Source organism: Dermacentor andersoni, chromosome 9 (assembly GCF_023375885.2).
Source record: "Dermacentor andersoni chromosome 9, qqDerAnde1_hic_scaffold, whole genome shotgun sequence".
NCBI lineage: Eukaryota > Metazoa > Arthropoda > Arachnida > Ixodida > Ixodidae > Dermacentor > Dermacentor andersoni.
The window spans coordinates 108,022,446-108,045,997 of record NC_092822.1 but is presented as its reverse complement, the minus strand read 5'-3'; the positions used below and the strand labels follow the sequence as shown (position 1 = coordinate 108,045,997).

General features: G+C 50.8%; 1 protein-coding gene across 1 annotated transcript in view; it reads left to right on the top strand.

Moving 5' to 3' along the window:
- Positions 1-23,552, top strand: part of LOC126528478 (putative phospholipase B-like 2) — an 84,811-nt gene that overhangs the window by 35,807 nt on the left and 25,452 nt on the right. Inside the window, exon 7 of the mRNA XM_050176356.3 lies at positions 6,791-6,951. Within this exon, the coding sequence (XP_050032313.2) occupies positions 6,791-6,951 (161 nt within the window). The remainder of the gene's footprint in view (positions 1-6,790; positions 6,952-23,552) is intronic.

The following is a 23,552-nucleotide window of genomic DNA, read 5'->3' as shown; positions in this document are numbered from 1 at the left end:
CAATGTGTCAAATTTGCTTCTCTAAGAGCGGCTCCGAAACTTCTTTGATTGCTTCCATGTTAAGCCAGCGGTCTGGTGACGGTACGAATTATAGGCGACGGTCACGAACGGTAGCATGCTGTCCCAGTCTCTGTGGTCGTCAGAACCGCAGATAGAAAGCATTTTTGTCAACGTTTCCGCTCCGTCACTCCGTTTGTCGGCGGGTGGTAGGCGGTGGAAAGGTTGTGCGCCGCAGAACAGGAGCGAGGTCGGTCTTCAACTACTCGGGACGAGAAGGTGCAGCCGAGATCAGTGAGGAACTGCCGGGGTGCGCCATGATGGAGGATGACGTCATGTAAAAGGAAATCTGCCACCTGTGCACAAAGCTGGCGTGATCGCGTACCGGATCGCGTAAGCAGTTGCGACAACGATCCACTTATTGCCAGATGTCGACGTCGGAAAAGGACTGAGAAGATCGAGACCAACGCGAAAGAATGGTTCCGAGGGGGTATCGATGGTTTGAAGGCGTCCAGCAGGCAGCACAGCAGGCTTTTTGTGGAGCTAACAGAGCGCACAGGCTCTAACGTAGTGGTGCGCAGAGTGGTACCCAGGCCTGGCCAGTGTAAGCGCGCCGTACGCGGTATTAAGTACGCGAAACGTCGAGGCGACCTGCAGTAGGGGCATTTACGAATTTTTTTGCGTGGCAGAAGTCACATATAAACATGTATTTACAATTTTACAATAGATAGAACGGTGCATAAGTAAGATGGACCTCGAGAACGACTTGACCTCTACACGTCAAATCGCCTTCTTAGAACTGGCGCCATACTCGGTTGCGCCATGAGAATATATATATATATATATATATATATATATATATATAGTACTGTTGTCTGATTATACAGTTCTATTGAAGGCGCCGCCATTTTGCGATGAAGCCAAACTCTTTATTATGATTATTATTATTATTATTAATTATAGCGCTGTCCTTCTTCCGGCGCTATGTGGGTGTGTGGAATCGCACTGGAGGGTGCCGGGCGTACGGACTCATTGAAGTCGAGTGGCAAGTTTTCGCGCTTTTGTGGAGAGGTCTCAACAAGGTTTTGCGATAGGGGAAACTTCTTAGCGCCTCGTTAGTAAGCTTTGAGCTTTGTTATAGCCGCAATGTCGAACGGCGAAGGGCCTATACAGGTGCTACAACAGCTCTGCCCGCGATAGGAATGGGAGGCGGGCCAATTTTGAACATTGACGACCCGTAATACACGTACAACATTTCATATTGTATGTCTATCTAGCCTTGAGTTATAATAAGCTGTCGCCGTGTGCCATGCGGTATGCCTCATCAGCGTAAATAGATGTTAATGCAGGTAACTAGCTCGAAGCTCCGAGGACACACGTTTTGATAGCTCTCGTGCTCCTAAATTTTTCGCACTACGATTTTCTAAGCATTGTTTGCCAGGTCAAAGGCGTCAAGCTTACAAAATAAAGAACTGCAATATAACTCGACTGGAAGGCTCATTAACATGGATAAAAAGGCCTGATTGCAGTGGCCGCGAATATGCCGAGATAAACCAGACACACGCGACGCGTTCAGAGAACATGCGGGCTCTTAGGTCTCGAGTGGTGCCTGTGCAAAGCCACCTCAGGGACTCGAGCTATTCTGTGCAATGTCAGCACTATTTTCTTAAGTATTACGGCACACGATGCGATGCGTCGGCCACACAGCGCATCAGCGAGATTCGGAAGCGCGGGAGAGCTCACCTGAACTAGGGGCTGTCGGAACAAGGTAGGCACGGCTTTGGTTACAGAACGAAAAAGAACACGTACTCGTTTTCTTCGCCCCTACTTACTGTTTTCCCTATACGTCCCCGGCCAACTTCCACCGTTGTCGGTTGCCAACCTTGGTAATCTGAGAATGCATTTGAATAGAATAACTTTAAGGTGCATGCACGAATAAATGACTTCGTCCGTTCGCAACAGCTTACTGACTCTACGCCCCTTTTGTTCATATGCTAGTTTTGTCATGGGTGCCGAGTTCGTCATCGTGCGTTTACTTGAGACAAAATCTGAACATACACTTGACGAAATTGATGGCGTCAATAACAACTGTTTATGCTGGCAATCAAAAGCGGGCGCTTGTCTGCAATCGCAGCGGGGGAATCGTCGCGGCTGAAGATACACTTCACATTCGCTTCCGAAAGTTGTGTTTGTAGGCGAGTATAGTAAAGCGGTAGCCTGTTGACCTTTAGTCATTCGAAATTCCAGCAATCTCAGATGGAACGCGTTAGAATCGCACTAATTCGCTATGGCACTGCTACTGTTCCGAGCTACTACTGGGAGATGCGGCGATCCGCACATCACAGTGCGAGGAGGTGTATATCTGTCGATCTATACCCGCCTATCTATCTACCAGTCTATCATGCCCCGCCCTACCGATTCAGCTCGCAGTGACGGACAGCGGCCAGGAGCTGCTGGGAACATGTGGGTCCCGTAACTAGGGAACCACCCCGTCTGGTACCTGCGTGCACCACCGATTTATTTCGGGCCGAGTAAATGGTGCTTCATCATCATCACCAGTCTATCGCGGATCAATCAAGGGAGTTTTTAGGCATGTACTCGTAAGATCCTCTGGGCAGGACTTCTGCGCGATAAGTTCGCCTTGTCGCCTGCAGCGTTATCGGACTGAGCTATCTCGGTTGCTCTGTTGCCATAGCCAGAAGCTCGAATCCTCGGCTTTTTTTTAATCTGAAGGTAGTCAGCTAGAATTCACCTCGTCTGATACACTACATCCCCAAGCTCCGAGTGGCGCCTGACACCGGCAAAAATGCCGAGAGCCAGTGGGGCTATACTAATCCAGCTACAACCATATTAGGAAGACCCACTAAGCTTTAACAAAAGGCACTCCCTCACCAGAACAGGAAGTGGCGTCTCTGATGCAATATTTGGCCACTCCCTTCCGAATGACTCATTCGATTAACCAATGGCCCTCAGTCCCCAGCAGCTGCGGAGCACCTGACCAAGGTGGCGGTCAGATCTGTAACGCAACAAAGGGTGATAAGAATCTCTGGGTCCGGACAGGCCGCCAACGGAAACAGACCCTGGGAACATTGAAGACCCGAACTATCTCGAGTGAAGCTAGCTTAGCAGGACTCTTTGAGGAACTATGAGACATTGTTTGGGATATCATTGGCCTTAGTGAGATTAGAACATGGTGAGGCTTGTACAGTGCTGTCTAACGGAATGTCCTCTGCTATAGAGGTCTCCCAGTTAAGAAGCAATGCGGGGTAGGATTCCTATCCAAAAGGGCGTATTGGGCAGCACTGACGAATTCTACAGCGTTAATGAGAGGGTAGCCGTAGTCGTAATCAAACTTAAGAAATATAGATTAAAGGTAGTACAAACCTATGCTCCATCGTCCAGTCACAGTGATGATGAAGTAGATCAGTTTTATGAAGATGTTGAATTAGCGATGAGAAAAGTGCAAACTCAGTATACTGTAGTAATGGGCAACTTCAATAAAAAAGCGGGGAAAAAGCAGGCTGGTGAACAAGCAATTGGCAACTACGGCGTCGCTTGTAGGAACGTCAGAGGGGAGGTGCTGGTAGAATTCGCAGAAAGGAATAAGCTCCGAAAAATGAACAACTTTTTCAGGTAGCGTAGCAACAGAAAGTGGACCTGGAAAAGCCTTAACGGCGAAACAAGAGACGAAATTGATTTCATGCTTTCTGCCGACCCCATCATAGTGCAGGATGTAGAAGTGATAGGTAACGTAAATTACGGTGGTCATAACTTAGTGAGGGCTAGGATTCACCTCAGTTTGAAGAGATAAAAAGTAAAATTGGCCAAGAAAAAACAGGTCAACGTACAGGGCAGTAATGGTAAAAGCAGACAAATTCAGGCTGGTACTTGCAAACAAATATGCAGCCTAAGAACAGAGACATGATGACATAGAGGTAATGAATGAAACCCTAACTAGGCTGGCTTCAGACTAGAAATTCAAGTGGGTGGCAAGGTACCAAGGGAACCAGTACGCAAGCTCTGCCAAGCAACGAAGGACCTAATAAAGAAACGACAAAGAATGAAACAGTCCGACTCGAGAGATCAGATAGAATTCGCGAAAGTCAAAACTGATCAACAAGGCGAAAATTAAGGATTATAGAAATTATAACATAAGAAAGACTGAGGAAGCAGTAATAAATGAACGCAGGATGAAATCAATGAGAAGAAAACTTGGCATAGGACGAACCAAGATGTATGCACTGAAAGATAATCAGGGTAATTTCATCAGCAATCTCGAAGGTATAGTAACAGCAGCGGAAGAATTCTATACTGACCTGTACAGTACACAGAGGAGTCAGGATACCTCCATTCGAAGCAGTAATGAACAGGATACAGAAGCTGCTCCTATAACTAGCGATGAAGTCAGAAGGGCGTTGCAAGTCATGATACGGGGAAGAGTGGCAGGAGAAGATGGAGTAACCATCGATTTAATCAAATATGGAGGAGATATCATGCTTGAAAAGCTTGCGGCCCTTTATACACAATGCCTCCCGACTTGAAATGTACCAGAGAACTGGAAGAATGCCAATATTATGCTACCACAAGATGGGGGACGTTGAAGAATTGAAACATTATGGACCCATTAGCTTACATTCAGTGCTGTAGAAAAATATTCGCCAAGATAAATTCCAATACAATAAGGGTAACACTTAGCTTCAGTCAACCAAAAAAAAAAAAAAAAAACAGGCTGTCTTTAGGAAGGAATATTCTACAATGGATAACATCCATATCATCAATCAGGTAATTGAGAAATCTGCAGAGTGAAATCAGCCGCTTTATGTGGCTTTCCTAGGTTACGAAAAGGAATCTGATTCAGTAGAGATACCGGTAGTAACACAGGCATTACACATTCAAGGAGTACAGGACGCATACGCCCTGTTGTACTTACGCTTCTGGATAAGGACATTCACGTGTTTATCAAGAAGAAGAGTATGAAGATACCTACAAGGAAGGGAGTCACACAAAGAGAAACAATCTCTCCAATGCTATTCACTGCATGCTTGGAAGAAGTATTCAAGCTATTAAACTGGGAAGGCTTAGGAGTGAGTATGAACGGAGAATACCTCAGCAACCTTCGGTTTGCAGATGACATTGTCCTGCTCAGCAACACTGTGGGCGAGTTAAAGAAATGATCGTAGACTTTAACAGAGAGCGTACAAGAGTGGGGCTGAAGATTAATATGCAGAAGACCAAGATCATTTTCGATAGACTGGCAAGGGAACAAGATTTCAGGATCGCCAGTCAGCCTCTAGGGTCTGTGAAGGAGTACGCCTAACTAGGCCAATTACTAACAAGGGTCGCTTATCATGACAAGGAAATTTGCAGAATAAGAATGGGATGGAGCGCATATGGCAGACACTGTCAGCTCCGGACTTGAAGCTTACCATTATCTTTGAAAAGAAAGGTGTACAATCAGTGCATTTTAGCGGTGCTAACATATGGGGCAGAAACTTGGAGACCGGCAAATAAGCTTGAGAACAAGCTGACGACTGCGCAAGGAGCGATGGCACTAAGAATGTTAGGCGTAACGTTAGGAGACAGAAAGAGAGCGGTTTGGTTCAGAGAGTAAACGGGGGTAGCCTATATGCTAATTGACATTATGAGAAAAAAATGGAGCTGGGCAGGTGATGTAATGCGTATCTTAGATAACCGGTGGGCCATTAGGGCTACAGAATGGGTGCAAAGAGAAGGGAAGCGCAGTCGAGGACAGCAGAGGACTAGGTTAGACGATGAAATTAGGAAATTCGCAGGCGCTGGTTGGAATCGGTTAGTGTAGGACCGGGGTAATTAGAGATCGCAGGGAGAGGCCTTTGTCCTGTAGTGGACATTAGAGGCTGGTGATGATGGTTATTTTCGAAATCTGTTACCTCAGCACAGCAGCTCACTGATTTACCCATTCGACTACTTACTACCCAGTCGCCCAGGTAGGTGGGAAAAGGGTTGGATGCAAACATATAAACAAGCATACATAGAGAGATAAATAGATAGCCCCAGAAAGGTACGTGAAGTAACACCAAAGAATGCTCACGCAATCAAATCCGGCAGCACACGCTCACGATGGCTGTAGACGGTAATGCGTTTAGTATTGAGTCAATACAGCTACCCAATGCATTGCCACCGTCGAAAGGATTTATGTATGAGGTGTGTACTGCAGCGGGGCTCCTCTTTCGTGCGTCTCTAAGAACAGTCGGTGCCATCTAGCCCTGCTGCCGCGAAGCCTGCACATGGCCTCCGAAATTAATGGCGCGCTGGTGCGTGCAAATGATGAGAAACGTGTCATGCAGGTCGCCGGGCTCCTGTCGTAATTTTTTCTGGATATGCTGCCCCATCTAATGGAGTTGCCGAGAATGCCGCTCATGGCCTCCGAGACGAGAAGCGTGTTGAACACTGCGAATATTTCGCTTGCTTGCTGCACACCCAATGGTAGCTACTCAGTGATCGAATGTTGGTTCGACGGTTGATTAAGAAGCCTGTTTCCACACCACTGCAGCTTGATGCGCTACCCATTCGACCGCAGACTACGTAGTGGCGGAGATAGGCGAGAAAATGGTTAGATATAAATTTACCTTGATACATACATAGATTCAGTAGGGCCACGGAATATATATATATAGTAACCCTGGATTCTAAGGCATCAAATATTAAAAAAAATCGGTGTAGTACCCTGCAGCACCCTAACGCTTGAAAGGTTAGCGCCGTGGTACGCTAGCGACGATTTGCTAAAACTGTCAATTTATCCAAACCCCGGCAGGCCGTGACAGAGACGTCGATCGAGAACAGCAACCCGGACCTGTGGCTGCTGATCGACGCGGAGGCGTCGCCGTTGACCTGGGTGCGCGCCATGGTGGCGACAAGGCTTGCTACGTCCGGACGCGAATGGGTCGACATATTCGCCAAGAAAAACAGCGGCACGTGAGTATGGCTGCACCGGTGCGCAGCGTATCATTGCACGGCCTGTGTAAGAATTGCGCTGGTGTAGGCGCCTTTGCAGTCTCCCCCGATATTCGGCGACATCTGCATGACGTTCAACACCTACGCGTCAGGCACTGTGATCAGTTTCCGGTTGCGCTCGCGGCTGCGATGGTACTGTCAACCACAAAAATATTACGCCGCACGAAATCTGAGAAAAAGAGGCTGAATGTCTGGGAAGCCTCACAACGCAGCCTAGTATCCGCATTTACAAGCCTCTACCAGTATATGTGAACAACATTCTGATGTTCGGTTTAACTGACTACTATCGTTATAGACTGCTCAGAAATTGGAACGTTTTCTGAGATCTCGTGGTCCGTAAACCTTTGTGGTTGACTGTACATTTGGTTGTTGCTTCGATGTCCGAAGGCACTGGGCTGGGAATAAAATCTCAAGCGCGTGAGATTTGGCGGTCGTTGTTGCTAAGGCCGACGAATCTCTGAATTTTTTCATATCCCGAGGCAACAACGGCAATACTGCGTGCTTATCGTGGACGCTCTAGCGGATAGTTTCCCATTTATAGTTTTCTCGTGCATTGTGGAATTAGCAAAAAGAGAAGCTGCACGAGCCATAGCTGCCTTTAAAGCGTGCTAGGCATTAGCGCAGTTCTTGTGTCAGTTTCGCGAGCTGTCATGCCAGTTTGACGGCAGTGAGGTACCGGGTTGTCAACCAATTCTATTGGGCTTGATGTGTATCTAATGCTTTAGTTCTTTACGTCAGTGTCGAAACTATTGCTCTGCAGCATAGTGTGCCATTATGCACTACCGTCCTTCTTTCAGCTCTTTTAGGTTTGTGATTATCATGGGCGTTGGTATAATGTACGTGTTGATGAAGTGTCTCGTAGCGGATGGAACACAGGTGAGCATATATTTCGCAAAGGTGTAAGTGCCGGATGTTTCTTTGAGCGCGGAATGTAACTTCTAAAGAAGCAGTCTGGCTCCGGGGGGAGGGTAGGTAGGGGGTGGGGGCGCGTACTACTCCGGATGACCCGGGCAGCCGCGTGCGTCCGCCCGAGCCGCTGTAGCTCGAAAGCCATCTGCGACGGGGACAGAGTCCGCTGTATTTTCGTGGCTTAGTTCGCGTTGGAAGCGAGAGGCAACACGAAGGTCAATTCGCTCGCTGCTGCTGCCGCGCTTCCTCGCTCCAGCGTTCTCACAGCGAGGTTTCGCTTTCATCGAGTGAGATGTGTTCACGTTTTTTAACACGCCAACAATTAACCATCTAAAATGTTTGTTCAGTTAGTAAGTATGCATACGCTTACAAGATTACACGGCCGATAAAGCTACTATTCTTACTTCGTATAGCTGTCCACTAATTTGCTATCGCAATCGATGCTCGCCTTTTTGGCGAATTTTTATTTATTTATTTATTTATTTATTTATTTATTTATTTATTTATTTATTTATACTGCATTCCTGTTTGGCTATATACGGAGTGGTATATCTAGTGGGCGTTCCGCGGTCTAATCGTGCAAGCGTGCTCACTTGATATCCGCAGGGGGCCCGCCCTGTTCAAAAGTGGTGGGCGCAAACTGCCATTCCTGTCTTGGTGCCCGAGCCTCTTTGACGCCATTCCTGCACCCTACGGGTCAAACGCGAGCGTGCATAGCCAAGGAACCATCATATTTCTGCAACAAATTGCACGATTGTAGCCCTTATAAATACTGATGATACTCGATCAGGTGCCCATTAGCGTTCGTACCAGAGATGGGCACACCATCCCGACAGTCGACTCTATCAAAATACTAGGACTCTCAATAAACTCAAAGGGATGCAACGCTAAGACTATAGCCCAACTCACCACGAAAACTGAAAACATTATTAGATTAATTATGAGAGTGTCCAACGAGAAAGGTGGCATAGGCGAGGATATACTCCTTACGGCTCACCATGCTTTCCTCATCAGCCATGTCATTTACATAGTCGCGGCCCTCAATTGGACGAAAACAGAAATGGATAAATTAGACACGCTTATGCGCAAAAGTATCAAAAGGGTGATCGGCGTGCCAATCACGGCTAGCACAGAGAAACTCATGACATTGGGAGTACACAACACAACTTCAGAATTAATAGAAGCACAAAGATCAGCACAAATTATTAGATTATCAAACTCCAAAGCAGGCAGAAGACTTCTGTATGCGGCAGGCCTGCGTCCTAGCTTCAATCAGCGAAATATCACGCAACTTGATATTCAGTCAAGGAACTCCTTTATTGTAGACCCTTTTCCAAGAAATGTCCACCCCCAACACAATAAAGGTCGAAGGTTAGCGAGGGCTAGAACTTTCATAAAGAACATATCCGGAACGGAGACCTTTGTTGACGCGGCCCGACACGCCAGTGCCAGCAGGTTCTCCGTAGCCGTAGTCGATGACAGTGGAGAACTCTCGGCAGCCTCGCTGAAAACCTCCTCGGTCGATGTTGCAGAACAGGCTGCTATAGCTCTCGGATTACTGGGCTCAAAACGCACTACGGTGTACACGGACTCCCGAGCAGCTGTTAGAGCGTTCGCATCGGGATTGATAGCGAAAGCAGCAGCCAGGATTCTAAACGGCAAACACCCCTCTGACATTGTTCACCACATAGTCTGGTTCCCAGCTCACACGGGACCAGACGTATTACCGGGTCACCTGAACCCCAATGAGATAGCCCACGACCGTGCGCAAGGTTTTGTATGCCGCGACGGGATGGTGTCTCGGGAGAGTTCGGGAGAGCTCGTCCACAGTGATCCACTGGTTACTTTTCATGAAATCACCTCTCATTACAGAGGGAATAGGCAGAGTTTTCCTTTCCCCCATCATAAACTCAACAGGCCACAAGCTAGCACGCTTCGCATGCTCCAGACAGGGTCCTACCCCTCGAGGAGCTTTTTGAACATCCTCCACCCGGACATCGATCCACTCTGCCCCGATTGTGGCACTGAATTTAGCTCATTAAATCAGATGCTCTGGCAGTGCCCTGTGTTACAGGATTTTAATACAGAAGAAGACTGGACGAAGGTCATCACAGACCCGAGGCAGGACGTCCAGCTCTTGGCTGTCCAGAGGGCCCGTGAACGAGCGGAGAGGCATGGCCTCTCTGTTCCGACATGGGGCTAGCCAACGGCTAGGTAGGGACCTGCAGGCCCCCGCTTAGCTCCTCAGGACTCCAATAAAGTCGTTTGCTGCTGCTGCTGCTGTAGGATTGAGTTTGATGCATTATTCCTACTATGGCTCAGTGAACTGTTAGTGTGCACACGCATTGTGTACTTCTTCTCGTCTTTCGTCCGGGTTGCGCTGCCCACCCATAGCAACATGTTCAATCACCAACTCGCCCAGCTTGCCGTTTTAACTGAGTGAGCTCTCTCGAACGCGATCACCCCGTCTCTCGGATCGGCACACGTGCTGTTGAGGTATGCGCCTCTGCCGAGCGAGAGGCTAGCTCTGATTGTATCAGGGAATATGTCTGTATTCCCCACTACAATCAATGTAGTGCGCCAATGGTGTCATGTGTGCTCGAGACCCGTCCATGATCAAGTAATGGCTTTCTTTGATCTACAAAGTAAGGCGCGGTAGTATGGCGCTCTTGCAAAGACGTAGGCGATAATCGCATTAACGCTTACTGCTTCTTGTGCACACGCTGTAGACAGGAGGTAAAAAAAAAAGCTTACGCGAAATTGCTGAAGCCAAAAGGGAACTCCGGAGCGCATTCTTGTTTTCTGTTTACCATAATTGGATATTCTTGAGGCCAGAAGAGTCGAGCACGAGTAACGAAGTCAGCCAGTGCGTTATGTCGAACCTCCTGGACAATCTAGGCTCCTACGCGACATAGGCGGTTGGCGACGTTTGAGCTCCGCAAGCTTTACTATTAATATTATTGTACAGGCGAAGCGAGTGGAAGCGCAGGAATTTACTTAGCTGCGTTTTGGGGCGATGATATCGATTAGCGGTTGTAGCTGACGGGGGTTCGTTCAAAACGCGGAGGGTTTGTTTATTTCTTGTGGTCGGCACGAAAACCAGTGCACGGGATAAAGTGAACATATTGTCATAAGCTGTCATGAACCACGCCTGCCGCGGAGACAACGAAAAGAAAGAAGAGAACGACGTTAGCCGGGCTGCCGCGAGACCGCTTTTGAACAACCGCGCCTATCAACCAGATTCATCTGGTTCTGCATTAAACACCTCGTGTGTAACATTTGGTGGAGCTGTGCGGGTTAACTCCCACGACCTACAACGGAGCCACCAGCACAAGAGCTACGCCGAAGCCGTCGCCTGGCCGGACTTTCGCCGTCGCGCTCAATCATGGCCACAGAGCAAAATATCCTCACCAGCAGTGGCTCGGCGAGCCCAGTCCCTATCCAGCACTACTGAGAGCCACTCATGTTCTCGGCGAAGGCAGAGGAAGATGTGGATGAGTGGCTAACCCATTACGAAAGGGTAAGCCAATACAATAACTGGAACGCTGCCAGTCAGCTTAGGAACGTTGTTTTCTTCTTGGCCGGCACGGCATTGGTATGGTATGACAACCACGCGGACATGCTAACTACTTGGACACGCTTCGTTGAGGAGATCAAGAAGTGTTTCGGTGACTCAGACGCAAAGAGGAAACGTGCGGAACTCACATTGGCCCAGAGAGCTCAGGTACCCGGCGAGACTTGCACTACCTATATCGAAGAAGTTTTGAAGCTGTGCCGAACCGTCAACCCTCAAATGACAGAGGAAGATAAAGTGGGGCACGTGGTAAAAGGAATAGCGGAAGACGTGTACAACTTCCTCATTGGTAAAGAGAACTTGCACACTGTATCAGAACTGATACGGCACTGCCGTACGTTCGAAGCGCTGAAGACTCGCCGAATTACACCAAAGTTTGGACGGCTGGCCAATGTAACGACCGTAGCAAGTGTTGACACGAGTCCTCTGCTCCCAGACCTATCGTCCGCCATCCGCCAGATAGTCCGCGAGGAGCTACAGCGACATGACGAGCAGGCACGTTATGCGGCGCCACGTTGCAGCTCCTCCGTTTTCCGAGACACTCTTTGGGAACCCCCTTCGGCTACTTGGAACCACTCGGTGAACGTCGCGGATATTAACGGCTCCAGAGACGAACCGCATTACATTACGACCGAACCACCACGCAATGATTCGCCCCCTCAACGTTTTGATCCACGCCCACGCAACTTTCGTCCACGAAGACTCGCCGCTACCTACGACTTTCAAGGGGAAGAGCCTCGTTACCCTCAACCGATGTCTCCGGCAGAATACTTCAATTCGCATTCCGAAGTCCGCCCTTCGCCAGTGTGTTACTGCTGCGGCATGCCTGGCCATATAGCTAGGTACTGTAGCCGACGCCGAGCATCAAACTACGGATCGTCAGCGCCGACTATGTGGTCTAGCGGTCGTCAACTGCGCACTCAGTGGCCAGGAGACTCCACTTCAGGAAGCCACTTTCGAGAGGACCGATGCAGCGCCCAGGAGACCTACCTTGGAGAAGAAAGAACCCGGAACCGCTACCGCTCCCCTGCCTCCGACCGTACTATGACGCCACCACCAGCCTTCCGAGCCTCCCGATCACCATCCCCTCGGCCGCGATTCACGTCACCATCGCCTCGGCGCCGTTTCGTGTCGCCCCCGCCGGGAAACTAGCCAGCGCGGCCGATGGAGGTGAGGTCGCTGGAAAATGTGTGCTGCCGACTCAACTGCCCCCAACTATTTTCATGCTAAAGAATAAGGTTCATGTACTGATTGATGGGGTCTCTACAATGGCTTTAGTCGACACGGGAGCAACTGTCTCGGTCATGAGTGTGGGGTTTAAAGGCCTTCTGGGACGCAAGGTCATTTTTCGTTGGGACCAGTGCACAAGTTTCCGTGGAGTCAGTGGTGAATAATTACACCCGGTTGGTGTGTGTAACGTGGATGTGTCATTGGGTGGGAAAGTTTTTAATGCAGAGTTTACTGTTCTTCCTCGCTCCTCGCATGACGTGATTCTGGGGATTGACTTTTTGCAATTGGGTGGTGCGAATGTTGACTGCCGGACGGGAGAACTCAGTGTCGACACCAGTGTTTCACCTGTGCTCTTTGAAGGTGAAGCTTGCCCGGAGAGTGTGCTGTGCGTGTCTGAGGATACAGTTGTGCCCGCCTTATCCGCGATGCGTGTTGCCGTCGCCTGTTCATCTCTGGCTCCTATCTCGTTCGACGCTGCAGTGGAACCTGTACATCGGAACTGCCTCAAGAAAAACGTGTTAGTTCCGCACTGCGTAGTTTCAGTGACCAATGGATGCGCGGGGCTGTGGGCGCTAAACTATTCCACTGAAGCGGCAGTGCTACCTCAAGGCCTAAAGATTGCCACGTTTCAGGAAGACTCGCCCGTATCGGTGGCAGCACTTACAGAGCTCCCCGATGGAGGAGCAACCAGTGTCTCGAGCCCCGGGAGCTCGAAGATACTTTCCATGATTGACAAGTCACTCAGCGATCACGAGCGTCGAGTTTTGATGGCCCTGCTTACGAAACATACCTCGGTATTCGACTTTGCGCAGTACGATGGCCCGCCATCAATTCCTGTGTCAAGAATTCGTCACCGCATCAACACAGGAGCCGCCCAGCCAATCCGACAAAAACCCTATCGTGTATCTCCGTCAGAACGCAAGATAATCAGTGATCAGGTCCAAGAAATGCTATGCAAAGGCGTCATTCGAGAATCATCTAGTCCTTGGGCAGCACCCGTGATATTGGTGAAGAAGAAAGACGGTACGTGGCGGTTCTGTGTTGATTACCGTCGCCTAAACGCCGTCACTACGAAAGATGTGTATCCGCTCCCACGAATTGACGACGCCATCGACTGTCTCTTTGCGACATCTTACTTTTCCTCAATCGATTTACGGTCAGGTTACTGGCAAATTCCTATACACAAGGACGACAGAGAAAAGATAGCATTTGTAACACCCGACGGACTATTCGAGTTTAACGTGATGCCTTTCGGGTTGTGTAACGCACCTGCAACGTTCGAAGGGTTCATGGACACGATATTACGCGGCTTAAAATGGGAAGTTTGCATGTGCTACTTAGACGAAGTTGTGATCTTCGGGCGAACGTTTAGTGAGCAGAACAAACGTTTGGATTTGGTCTTGAACTGCTTGGAGAAAGCGGGCCTTGTGCTCAATTAAAAAAAAATGCCGTTTTGGGGAACGACAAACTCTTGTGCTAGGCCATCTCGTCGCTAAAGAAGGCATCCGACCAGATCCACAAAAGACTGCGGCCGTAGAAGCATTTAGAGTACCCAACTCTGTCAAGCAGTTCAGAAGTTTCTTGGGCTTGTGCTCCTATTTTCGCCGATTCATTCCCCGGTTTGCTGACATGGCTCATCCCCTTACACGCCTTCTCCAAAAAGGCGTTCCCTTTGAGTGGACTGCAGATTGCGACTCATCGTTTCGCCAGCTCAAGTTCCTGTTGACATCCCAACCAATTCTTCGGCACTTTGATCCTTCATCACCAACTGAAATTCACACCGATGCCAGTGGCGTAGGCATCGGTGCTGTGCTAGTTCAGCGTGTTGACGACAGTGAGCACGTGATCTCTTACGCTAGCCGGTCCTTGAGCCGCTCCGAGCGCAACTACACAGTCACCGAACAAGAGTGTCTGGCGGTCATCTTCGCCGTGCAACGGTTTCGTTCGTATCTGTATGGGCACCCCTTCACTGTGATAACAGATCATCATTCGCTATGCTGGCTTGTGAATCTGCGGGATCCCTCAGGACGACTGGCGCGCTGGGCCCTCCGTCTACAGGAATACGATTTGGTTATTTGCTACAAAAGTGGCCGGCGACATGCTGACGCTGATTGTCTCTCTCGGATGCCACTTCAAACAACTGAATGTGATGCGGACAATTTTGATGAATACATCACTTTTGTGTCCCCGGAATTTCCGGATATGGGCACCGTCATATCCGAGCAGCACAAGGACGAGAGCTTACAACCGCTCTTCGCGGCAGCACAGGAGTCACCTGCAGGCAGTCGCTTTCGCCTACGTGATGGTGGCGTGCTGTATAAGAAGAGCTACTCGACCACCGGTGCACGCTACCTTTTAGTTGTCCCCAAGAACCTTCGCCACCAAGTATTACACGCCATGCACGATGATCCAACTTCCGGTCATCTTGGTTCCACACGTACACTCTACCGGGCTCAAGAACGTTTTTACTGACCTAAGATGCGGAAAGATATCGAACGGTACGTCGCCAGCTGCTCTCAATGCCAGCGCTACAAGCGTCCGCCACAAGCGCCACATGGCCTGCTTCAACCAGTTCCCCCTTCTAGCGTCCCCTTTGAGCAAGTTGGTATAGATCTTCTGGGCCCTTTCCCGCGATCCTCCAAGGTTAATCGTTGGGTTATCGTTTGCGTAGATCACCTTACCCGCTATTGTGAGACCGCCGCATTGCCATCGGCCACAGCTACAGAAGTTTCTATCTTCTTGCTGGCTAACGTTATACTCCGACATGGACCTCCTCGCATAGTAATCAGCGATCGTGGGCGACAGTTTACCGCGGACGTGGTTGAAGAAACCCTTCGTCTGTGTTCATGTAGCTTCCGCCATTCTACGCCCTACCATCCACAAACTAATGGTCTGGTCGAGCGCACAAACAGAACGCTTGCCAACATGCTATCCATGTACGTCGATTCAGCACACAAGAATTGGGACAGTACCTTGCTTTTCATTACCTATGCCTTCAATACCGCGAGACACGAGACCACTGGTTACTCACCATTTTTCCTTCTGTATGCTCGTCCGCCGCGCTACACCCTCGACACCATATTTCCCTACTTCGTTCATGACAACGAATCAATTGATGAGATCCTATGTCGAGCAGAAGAAGCGCGACGCCTCGCTAGGCTACGCACCCTAGCATCGCAGGACCGGTCCAAGATCCGCTATGACGGGCGTCACCGCCACGTTTCCTTCGATCCTGGGGACCTTGTGTGGCTCTGGACGCCGTTGCGGAAGCGTGGCTTGTGCCAGAAGTTTCTCGCCCACTACGTCGGCCCTTACGTTATTCTGGAGCGCCTCAGCGAAGTAAACTACCGCATTGCGCGTCTCACGAGCAGTGGACGACGCTCGGCCAAGGCTGAAGTGACGCACGTCGCGCGTCTGAGGCGTTACAACCCACGAGATGACTGACTCGCCCGGCGGGCTTCGTCTGCCAGCGGGGAAATGACGCAAGCTGTCATGAACCACGCCTGCCGCGGAGACAACGAAAAGAAAGAAGAGAACGACGTTAGCCGGGCTGCCGCGAGACCGCTTTTGAACAACCGCGCCTATCAACCAGATTCATCTGGTTCTGCATTAAACACCTCGTGTGTAACAATATCACACGTCGGAACGCTTGAACCGCTGAAGTTGTGGAGCGTCCCATTCACGCTACCGCACATCCTTTTGTAAGGACTTTCACTGCACACCGCCCTTAGGCTCACGGCAGAAACGCTGCCTGCTACGTACAGCAACCACAAGGGCCGTAACCCCTAGTTAGAGTGCTATGTTTCCTGTGTAGTTCATAGGAATATTTATTCGTTTACAAACGGAATAAAAGTTCACCGTCACACCTAACGCCGCCGCCACGCGCTCAAATTCTTCAACATGGTCGTGGATAGTGTGAGAATTCTGTTCTAATGCAAGCATTATTCTTTGTCGCGCTTAATGAGCGGTCCAAATCGCGCACCGCCAACGTTATCACCGGAATCGGTTGTACATGAAGAGTGAATCGGCTAAAACTAAGCGCCCTGTAACGTGAGGATGTACAACGTTTTCTTTTCTCGCCATCCAAAGTTTCACGTTTGCACTGTAAGAAAGCAAGTTAGTCTCGCGTGCAGAAGAAAATAATGCTGGCCTGCCTCCTTACGCTTATATTATCGCTTCAGAGCAGTAAAAATGCCTACATTTTGTTCACCTTGGTGGGTTACTATCGTGCAGTAGAACGATCATTCGTTAACTCTGTCACCGACAGTAGGAGATATCGGTCCCCCTTTTTAGCGCAATATATTTGCCCTAAAGTTGCCTCTAGTGATGAAATATAACAACCATTTTAAAGTTTTCTGTGTGGCTGTTTTTGAACCTGATTAGCATACTTCTTTTCATTTATTTCTATCTGCATCATCACTGCAGGCGTGTTTCTAGATTTGTCATTAAAGCGAAGCTTTCTTTGCCTCTTTGATTTTTCCACTACTGCTGTTGCTTCTGTCGCTGTCTTGCTCGCCGCATTGGGGGAGCGGAGGTTAACAGGGGGGCGGCGCGGAGCATGTACGTACATGGTAGGATGCGCTGCAGAGGGGAAAGAGCATGCGAGAAACTCCTTTGGGCCTTTCCATCGCGTCCCGTAATGACCTCTAGAGCTTCCTCAGCGTCGCTACCATACTCCCTGGACTGCTGTAATTGTCCGTGAGCACTGCGCCGGTTAAGCGCCGCTCACGGACGCGGGGCTCCACAAGGACTCTCTTCACACGTTCAACGAGATTACAATACAATACAATACAATACAATACAATACAATACAATACAATACAATACAATACAATCTTTATTGTGCATAAAGAAAACAAAGTACATATAGCAGGCCTACCAAAGCCTCAGAGGGCTTGACTGGCAGTGCCTGACAGTCAAGCCCTCTGAGAAAGCCCTATCAGCTCGGCAGTAGGGTCTATCCCCCGCCCCACGCCAAAACTCTCCAGGCGTTAGTCTTCCATCCTTCGCATGCCGCAGACCGGGTCCTATCGCAGCCTATAGCGAGGCTCAGCCGATACGCGGACTCGTTCGAGCCCGATTGTGCGTATTGGGGGAGATCCCTTCTGCACTTTAGAACACATGCTCTGGCGGTGTCCCTCGTTACGGGACCACAATCATCTCACCACGGAAGGAGAGTGGGAGGTGGCGTTCAAGAGCTGCACCCTCGCCGCTCAGCTACCGGCCGTCCAGATGGCCCGCGGCTCGGTGGTCAGGTACTGTCAGCCCATCCCGACGTGGGAACAGCCAGCAGCGGCTCCTCCCTAGTAATGTGGTTTCGAAGTCGCTCCTCAGGACATGAATAAAGTTCACTGCCTGCCTGCCCCTGCAAAAGCATTTCACAAGCTGCAGCGCTTACCTTTGTACTAACGCGCCATGGTATAGAATGGCACATAGGAGGGAGGAAGAGAAGGTGTAGAACGCGTAGAACCGACGCAATCACGAGACTAGTGAATAAGAGTATTGCCACTTTTCGCTCCTGGCCGATCGTACACATGGTAGGAGCGCGGGTTAGTGAGAGTGCGATGTAAAAATGCAAGGAAGCGCTACTACTAGACACGGCAGCAGTGGCGGACAGGCTGAACAAATTTAAATTCAAGGTGCGATACTTACGTTTCTGCTATTTCTGAAAAATAAAACAACGTGCTAATTTGTCAAGCGGACAACTGACAGAGAGCGCGCAACCGCAAAGCCATATTAAGGCGCCGTAATCTGTAGGCGACACTACGGAAGCGGCCGCAGGTCAAATCAACACTTCGGTGCTCGCCGCGCGCCCAGATCCAGAGACAGCAGCTGCTGCAAGAGAAGCCTCAGCACGAAAACGTCACCATCACGTGAGCGACTGAGCTGGTCGACGCAGCGAAAGTAAACAATATATGGAACGCGCAGAAAATAACCGGAACCGCGAAGAAAGAAGATATGAATAAGGTGCGGGAGGCAAATGAGATCCTAAGACAAGAAAACGCGGCGTTGCGAGCGACCATCAACAACCTCACGAAAGAGATCGCCGAGATCCGTCAGTTGCTGCTATGCAACAACGAGCCTCCACAGAGACCCACGCCAAGCACAAGCAAGACCGAGGAAACGACAACGAACATCCAGGAGAAAGCCATAGAGGAACCGGCACCGTAGAAGCGAGCCATCGAGGCCACGCGCACGCAAACAGAAAACAATCGCATCGACAGCCTCGAAGCGAAATTCGAAGCGACATTCAGCAAACTCGAACAGCTAATCACGACAAACATCGCAGCAGTGACAGCACTGAAACAAACAATAGAGACCTACCAAGCCGATAACACGGAACAGATTCGCCTACATCGAAAGGACCCTACTGCCGATGGTAAGCCACCCGACGTTTGCGCCCCTCTTCGCGCAACATCCACCCAACCAGGGAGCCCCGTACACGCCAACGCAATCATGGCCACCAACGTAACACCAGCAGTAGCAGGTGTAACCGCGTGGCAGTGGAACTGTCGTGGCTTCGGAAGGAAGAAGGCAGTCCTCCAACAGCACATCGTACATGCCGCGCGCAAGCCAGACGTCATACTACTACAAGAAACACTAACCGACACACCGTCCCTCCCCGGCTACAGAGTGCACAAGGGATCGCCCGACGGCAGAGGCCTGTGCACCCTAGTCAGGAAGGGACTCACGTTCGTCGAACACGAGCTGCAAAGCAATATCAAGATCGAGCACACACTCACCGAAATCATCCCGGCCAAGAAGAGAAAAGGAAGCATATTTCTGCTCAACGTCTACAGCAACCCATCGCAGATAAAACAGAGATTCAAGACATTACTCCACAGAGCCAGCACCGCGGCGGGCCGCAACACGCTGATCGCGTGCAGAGACTTCAACGCGATGAACCCTGCCTGGGGCTACAACAAGTACACAGCAAAGGGCCGCGACCTGTACCAAGACGCCACGGAACTCGACTTGACCCTCATCACGGACCCGACACATCCGACGAGAATTGGTAATTCCGTGCCCCTGGACACCACTCCGGACCTCACGTTCGTCAAGAACGACATCCGGGGCGCGATCACCTGGAGAAACACGGGGACTGACCTAGGCAGCGACCACACCATCGTGGAAATCGGCATACCGGAACACAACGACACCAGCATCAAAACACACAGATGGATAGACTGGGATGCCTTTCGAGACGCCAGAAAAGCGACGGTGACGACGAGATCGAAGACATCGACTCGTGGACGGCCGAAATCACCAAGAGCGTACGCGACGCGACCAAAGAGATTGAAACGGCCGTGGAGATCGACAAAGTAGACAGCCGGCTTGCGCATCTCATCGAAGCCAAACAGTCGATACTCAATCGCTGTAAGAAACAACGGCTTAACCGCAGACTGAGAAAGAAGGTGGCGGAGCTGAACCGAGCGATCGAGGATCACTGCCGCGCTCTCTGCACGCAACAGTGGAACGAGATCTGCAACGCGGCAGACGGGCAGATGCACAGCGGGAAGACGTGGAACCTGTTGCGGCCCCTGCTTGACGAAACCAAGACCAAGTCGCACCAAAGGGACAGATTCGCCAGGCTCATACATCTGGCGGTCTCAGCACACGTCGTCGACGAAGTCACCAGGCGCATTAACGACAAATACCTGCCGACTGCACCTACCGAACAACACGCACCGTACAGCGGCCTGCCTAACGCGAAGCTCGATCGGGACATCGACGTCGAGGAGGTAAGCGCGGCCCTGCACGACCTCAACAGCCGGTCGGCAGCCGGCCCGGACCTCGTCACGAACAAGGCGCTCAAGAACCTCGATGACGACTCGATTGAAAAGCTCGCAAAATACTACAAGTGCTGGAGAGCGGGCGCGCTGCCAAAGTTGTGGAAGTCAGCCAAGACCATCCTGATCCCCAAGCCGGGGAAGCCGCCGGACACGGATAACCTCCGGCCCATCTCGCTCACGTCCTGCGTGGGCAAGGTGCTGGAGCACGTCCTGCTCAACAGGTGGCAAGACTACCTGGAACGAGAAGGGCTGTACCCGGCCACTTTGATCGGCTTGAGACAGCACCTCAGCACGCAGGACGCGATGCTGCAGCTCAAATACCAAATCATCGATGATGGCGCCAGCGCCCGCGACAACAAAGCAATCCTAGGGCTCGACCAGCAGAGCGCCTTCGATAAGGTGAAACACTCACCTTATGGTGAGTGTTTACGCCTACAACTATATCAAGGACTTCCTCACGGACAGGACCGTCGAGCTACGAGCAGGAGACCTACAGACACAAGAGAAGCTCGGGAGCACCGGCACACCGCAGGGATCGGTCATTTCGCCGATGCTGTTCAACTTGGTAATGATCGGAGTGGCCGAAAAGCTCGGGTACATCGAAGACGTCAGGCACACCATCTACGCGGACGATATCACGCTATGGGTGACCGGAGGCAGCGACGCTCGCATCGAGGGCGCGCTGCAAGCCGCCGTCGACGCAATAGAAGACCAGCTGGAAGGCACCGGACTGAGATGTTCGCCGAGCATATCGGAGCTTCTCATACTTCCACCTACGAAAAACAGCAGAGGCAAGACCAGACAACGCGAAAACGAAAAAATCAGAATCGTCGCCAAATCCGGCAACGTGATCCCCGAGGTCTGCCAAATTAGGATCCTAGGCATGGTCATCGAAAAGCATAAAAGAAACGGCGAAACCATCACCCGTCTCAAGGCAAAAGCAGCCAACGCGATTCGACTCCTCAAACGAGTCACTTCCCGAAAGGCTGGCATGAGAGAGGAGAGCCTAACTAGGCTCGTCCAATCCTTCGTCATCAGCCACGTCCCGTACGTTGCAGCCTACCACAGATGGCTTCAACACGAACGAAACAAAATCAACGTGCTCATCAGAAGAGCGTCCAAGACGGCGCTGGGCCTGCTCGAGTCCACAAGCACGACCCGCTTGTTACAACTCGGGAGACACAATACGCTCGAAGAAATAGCCGAAGCGCACCGGACCTCTCAACTGGAGTGGCTGTGCATGACCAAAGCCGGGAGGAAGATACTGAGCGATCTGGGAATTAGACGCTCGAACGAGGTGGAGATGAAGCTCCCCGTCCCCGAAGAGGTCCGACGCCAGACCAGAATCGACCCCATACCGAAGAGCATGAATCCCGAGTTCAACAAGGGAAGAAGAGCGGCGAGGGCCAAGGCTCTCATCGACCAGCATGCCAACGATGAACACGCGCGGTACGTGGACGCGGCCGAATACCAACGGAACGCCTTCGCAGTGGTCGTCATAGAGGCGTCAACCGGCGCCACGAAGACGGCAGCGAGCGTGAGAAGCGCCGGAGCGGAACAAGCGGAGGAGGTAGCCATCGCCCTGGCCATGGCCGACGCAGACTGCCACACGGTGCTGAGTGACTCAAGACAGGCGGTGCGAAACTTAGCCAAAGGCCAAATCTGCAGGAAGGCTGAGCGCGTACTGCGAGCGGTCAAACTAGAAGAACGAAAAGTACAACTCAAGTGGTTCCCGGCGCACGCGGGCGACGCGTCGGAACGCAATGAGAACCATAATGAGACGGCACACGCAGCGGCGCGAGCGCTAACCAACCGCGCCCCGGCGACAGACTGTCCGACGTGGTTCGGAACCAAGGACCGCATGACGGATTACAATGAAATCACGAAGGCCTACCGCGTGGCTCGCAGGACTCTCCCACCCCCGCACACGAGACTGAGTCGAGCGGAGGCGGTAGTACTGAGACAGCTCCAGACCGCATCGCTACCGAGCCCGAGACTGATGAATCGCATGTACCCCGAGACATATCCGACAGATATATGCAGAGTCTGCGGGAGGGAAATCGCAGACTACACGCACATCTTGTGGGACTGCATTAAATATCCAGAAGAAGCAAAATCAAGAACACTCCCACCGCGGCTCGAGGCAGCCGCGAAGAGCTACGACCGAGACGATCAGCTCTGGGCCGTCCAGCAGGTCCTCGAGGCGCTCGAAAGGCACGGACCCAGCGAGCCGGCAACGGCGAGCGGAGACCCGCGCCGAGTAACGGCGACTTCGAGGATGACGTAGGCCCTCTTCGGGGCGCGCGAGCGCCCAAGTGCAGGCATAAATAAAGTTGTCTCCAATCCAATCCAATTGCGGCTACAGCGATGCTCTAGGTCGCGGGTTCGATCCCGACCGCGATAGCCGCATTTCGACGGGGACGAAATCCAAAAACGCTCGTGTCTTAGATTTAGGTGCCCGTTAAATGAACCCGAGGTGGTAAATATCAATCTGTAGTCCCCGTTACGGTGTTCCCGACTGTGGTTTTGGCATGTAAAACACCATAACTAAAGTGCGATACTTCTGCACAAATGCGATGTGCCATGTGAGGCAATGACAATGTTCAACCTTCTCAGAGCTTACAAAGTATGGCGCACGACAACGCCTCAAGCAAACACCTCCCCCTGTGTGTGTTATGTGTACTACGCAGACAAGCAGCAGTGGTTCACGCAAAGTAACGTTTAACACCAACTCACCGCTCTCGTTTTGCACTAAAACGCCGAAGCACTTAAACATTAGCTGTAAACATCGCCGTGAATTATCGTCAGTCAACGCAAAAAGCACAGAAATATTCGCTTACATCGATTCGCGCACTGCATAGAGTCCGCATAACTTTTCTTCATCTCCCACTATTCTTTTTTTTCATTCCTTGCGTTTTTGAAGCCGCTGACACGATTAATGGAGGTATTTATGAGCTAATGTTTTCCATATTCATGCTTTAAATTATCGCAAGGACATTTTGAGGACACCTGTGTACTCTATTCATTGTATTTTCAATTACTATAGTAAACAGTCA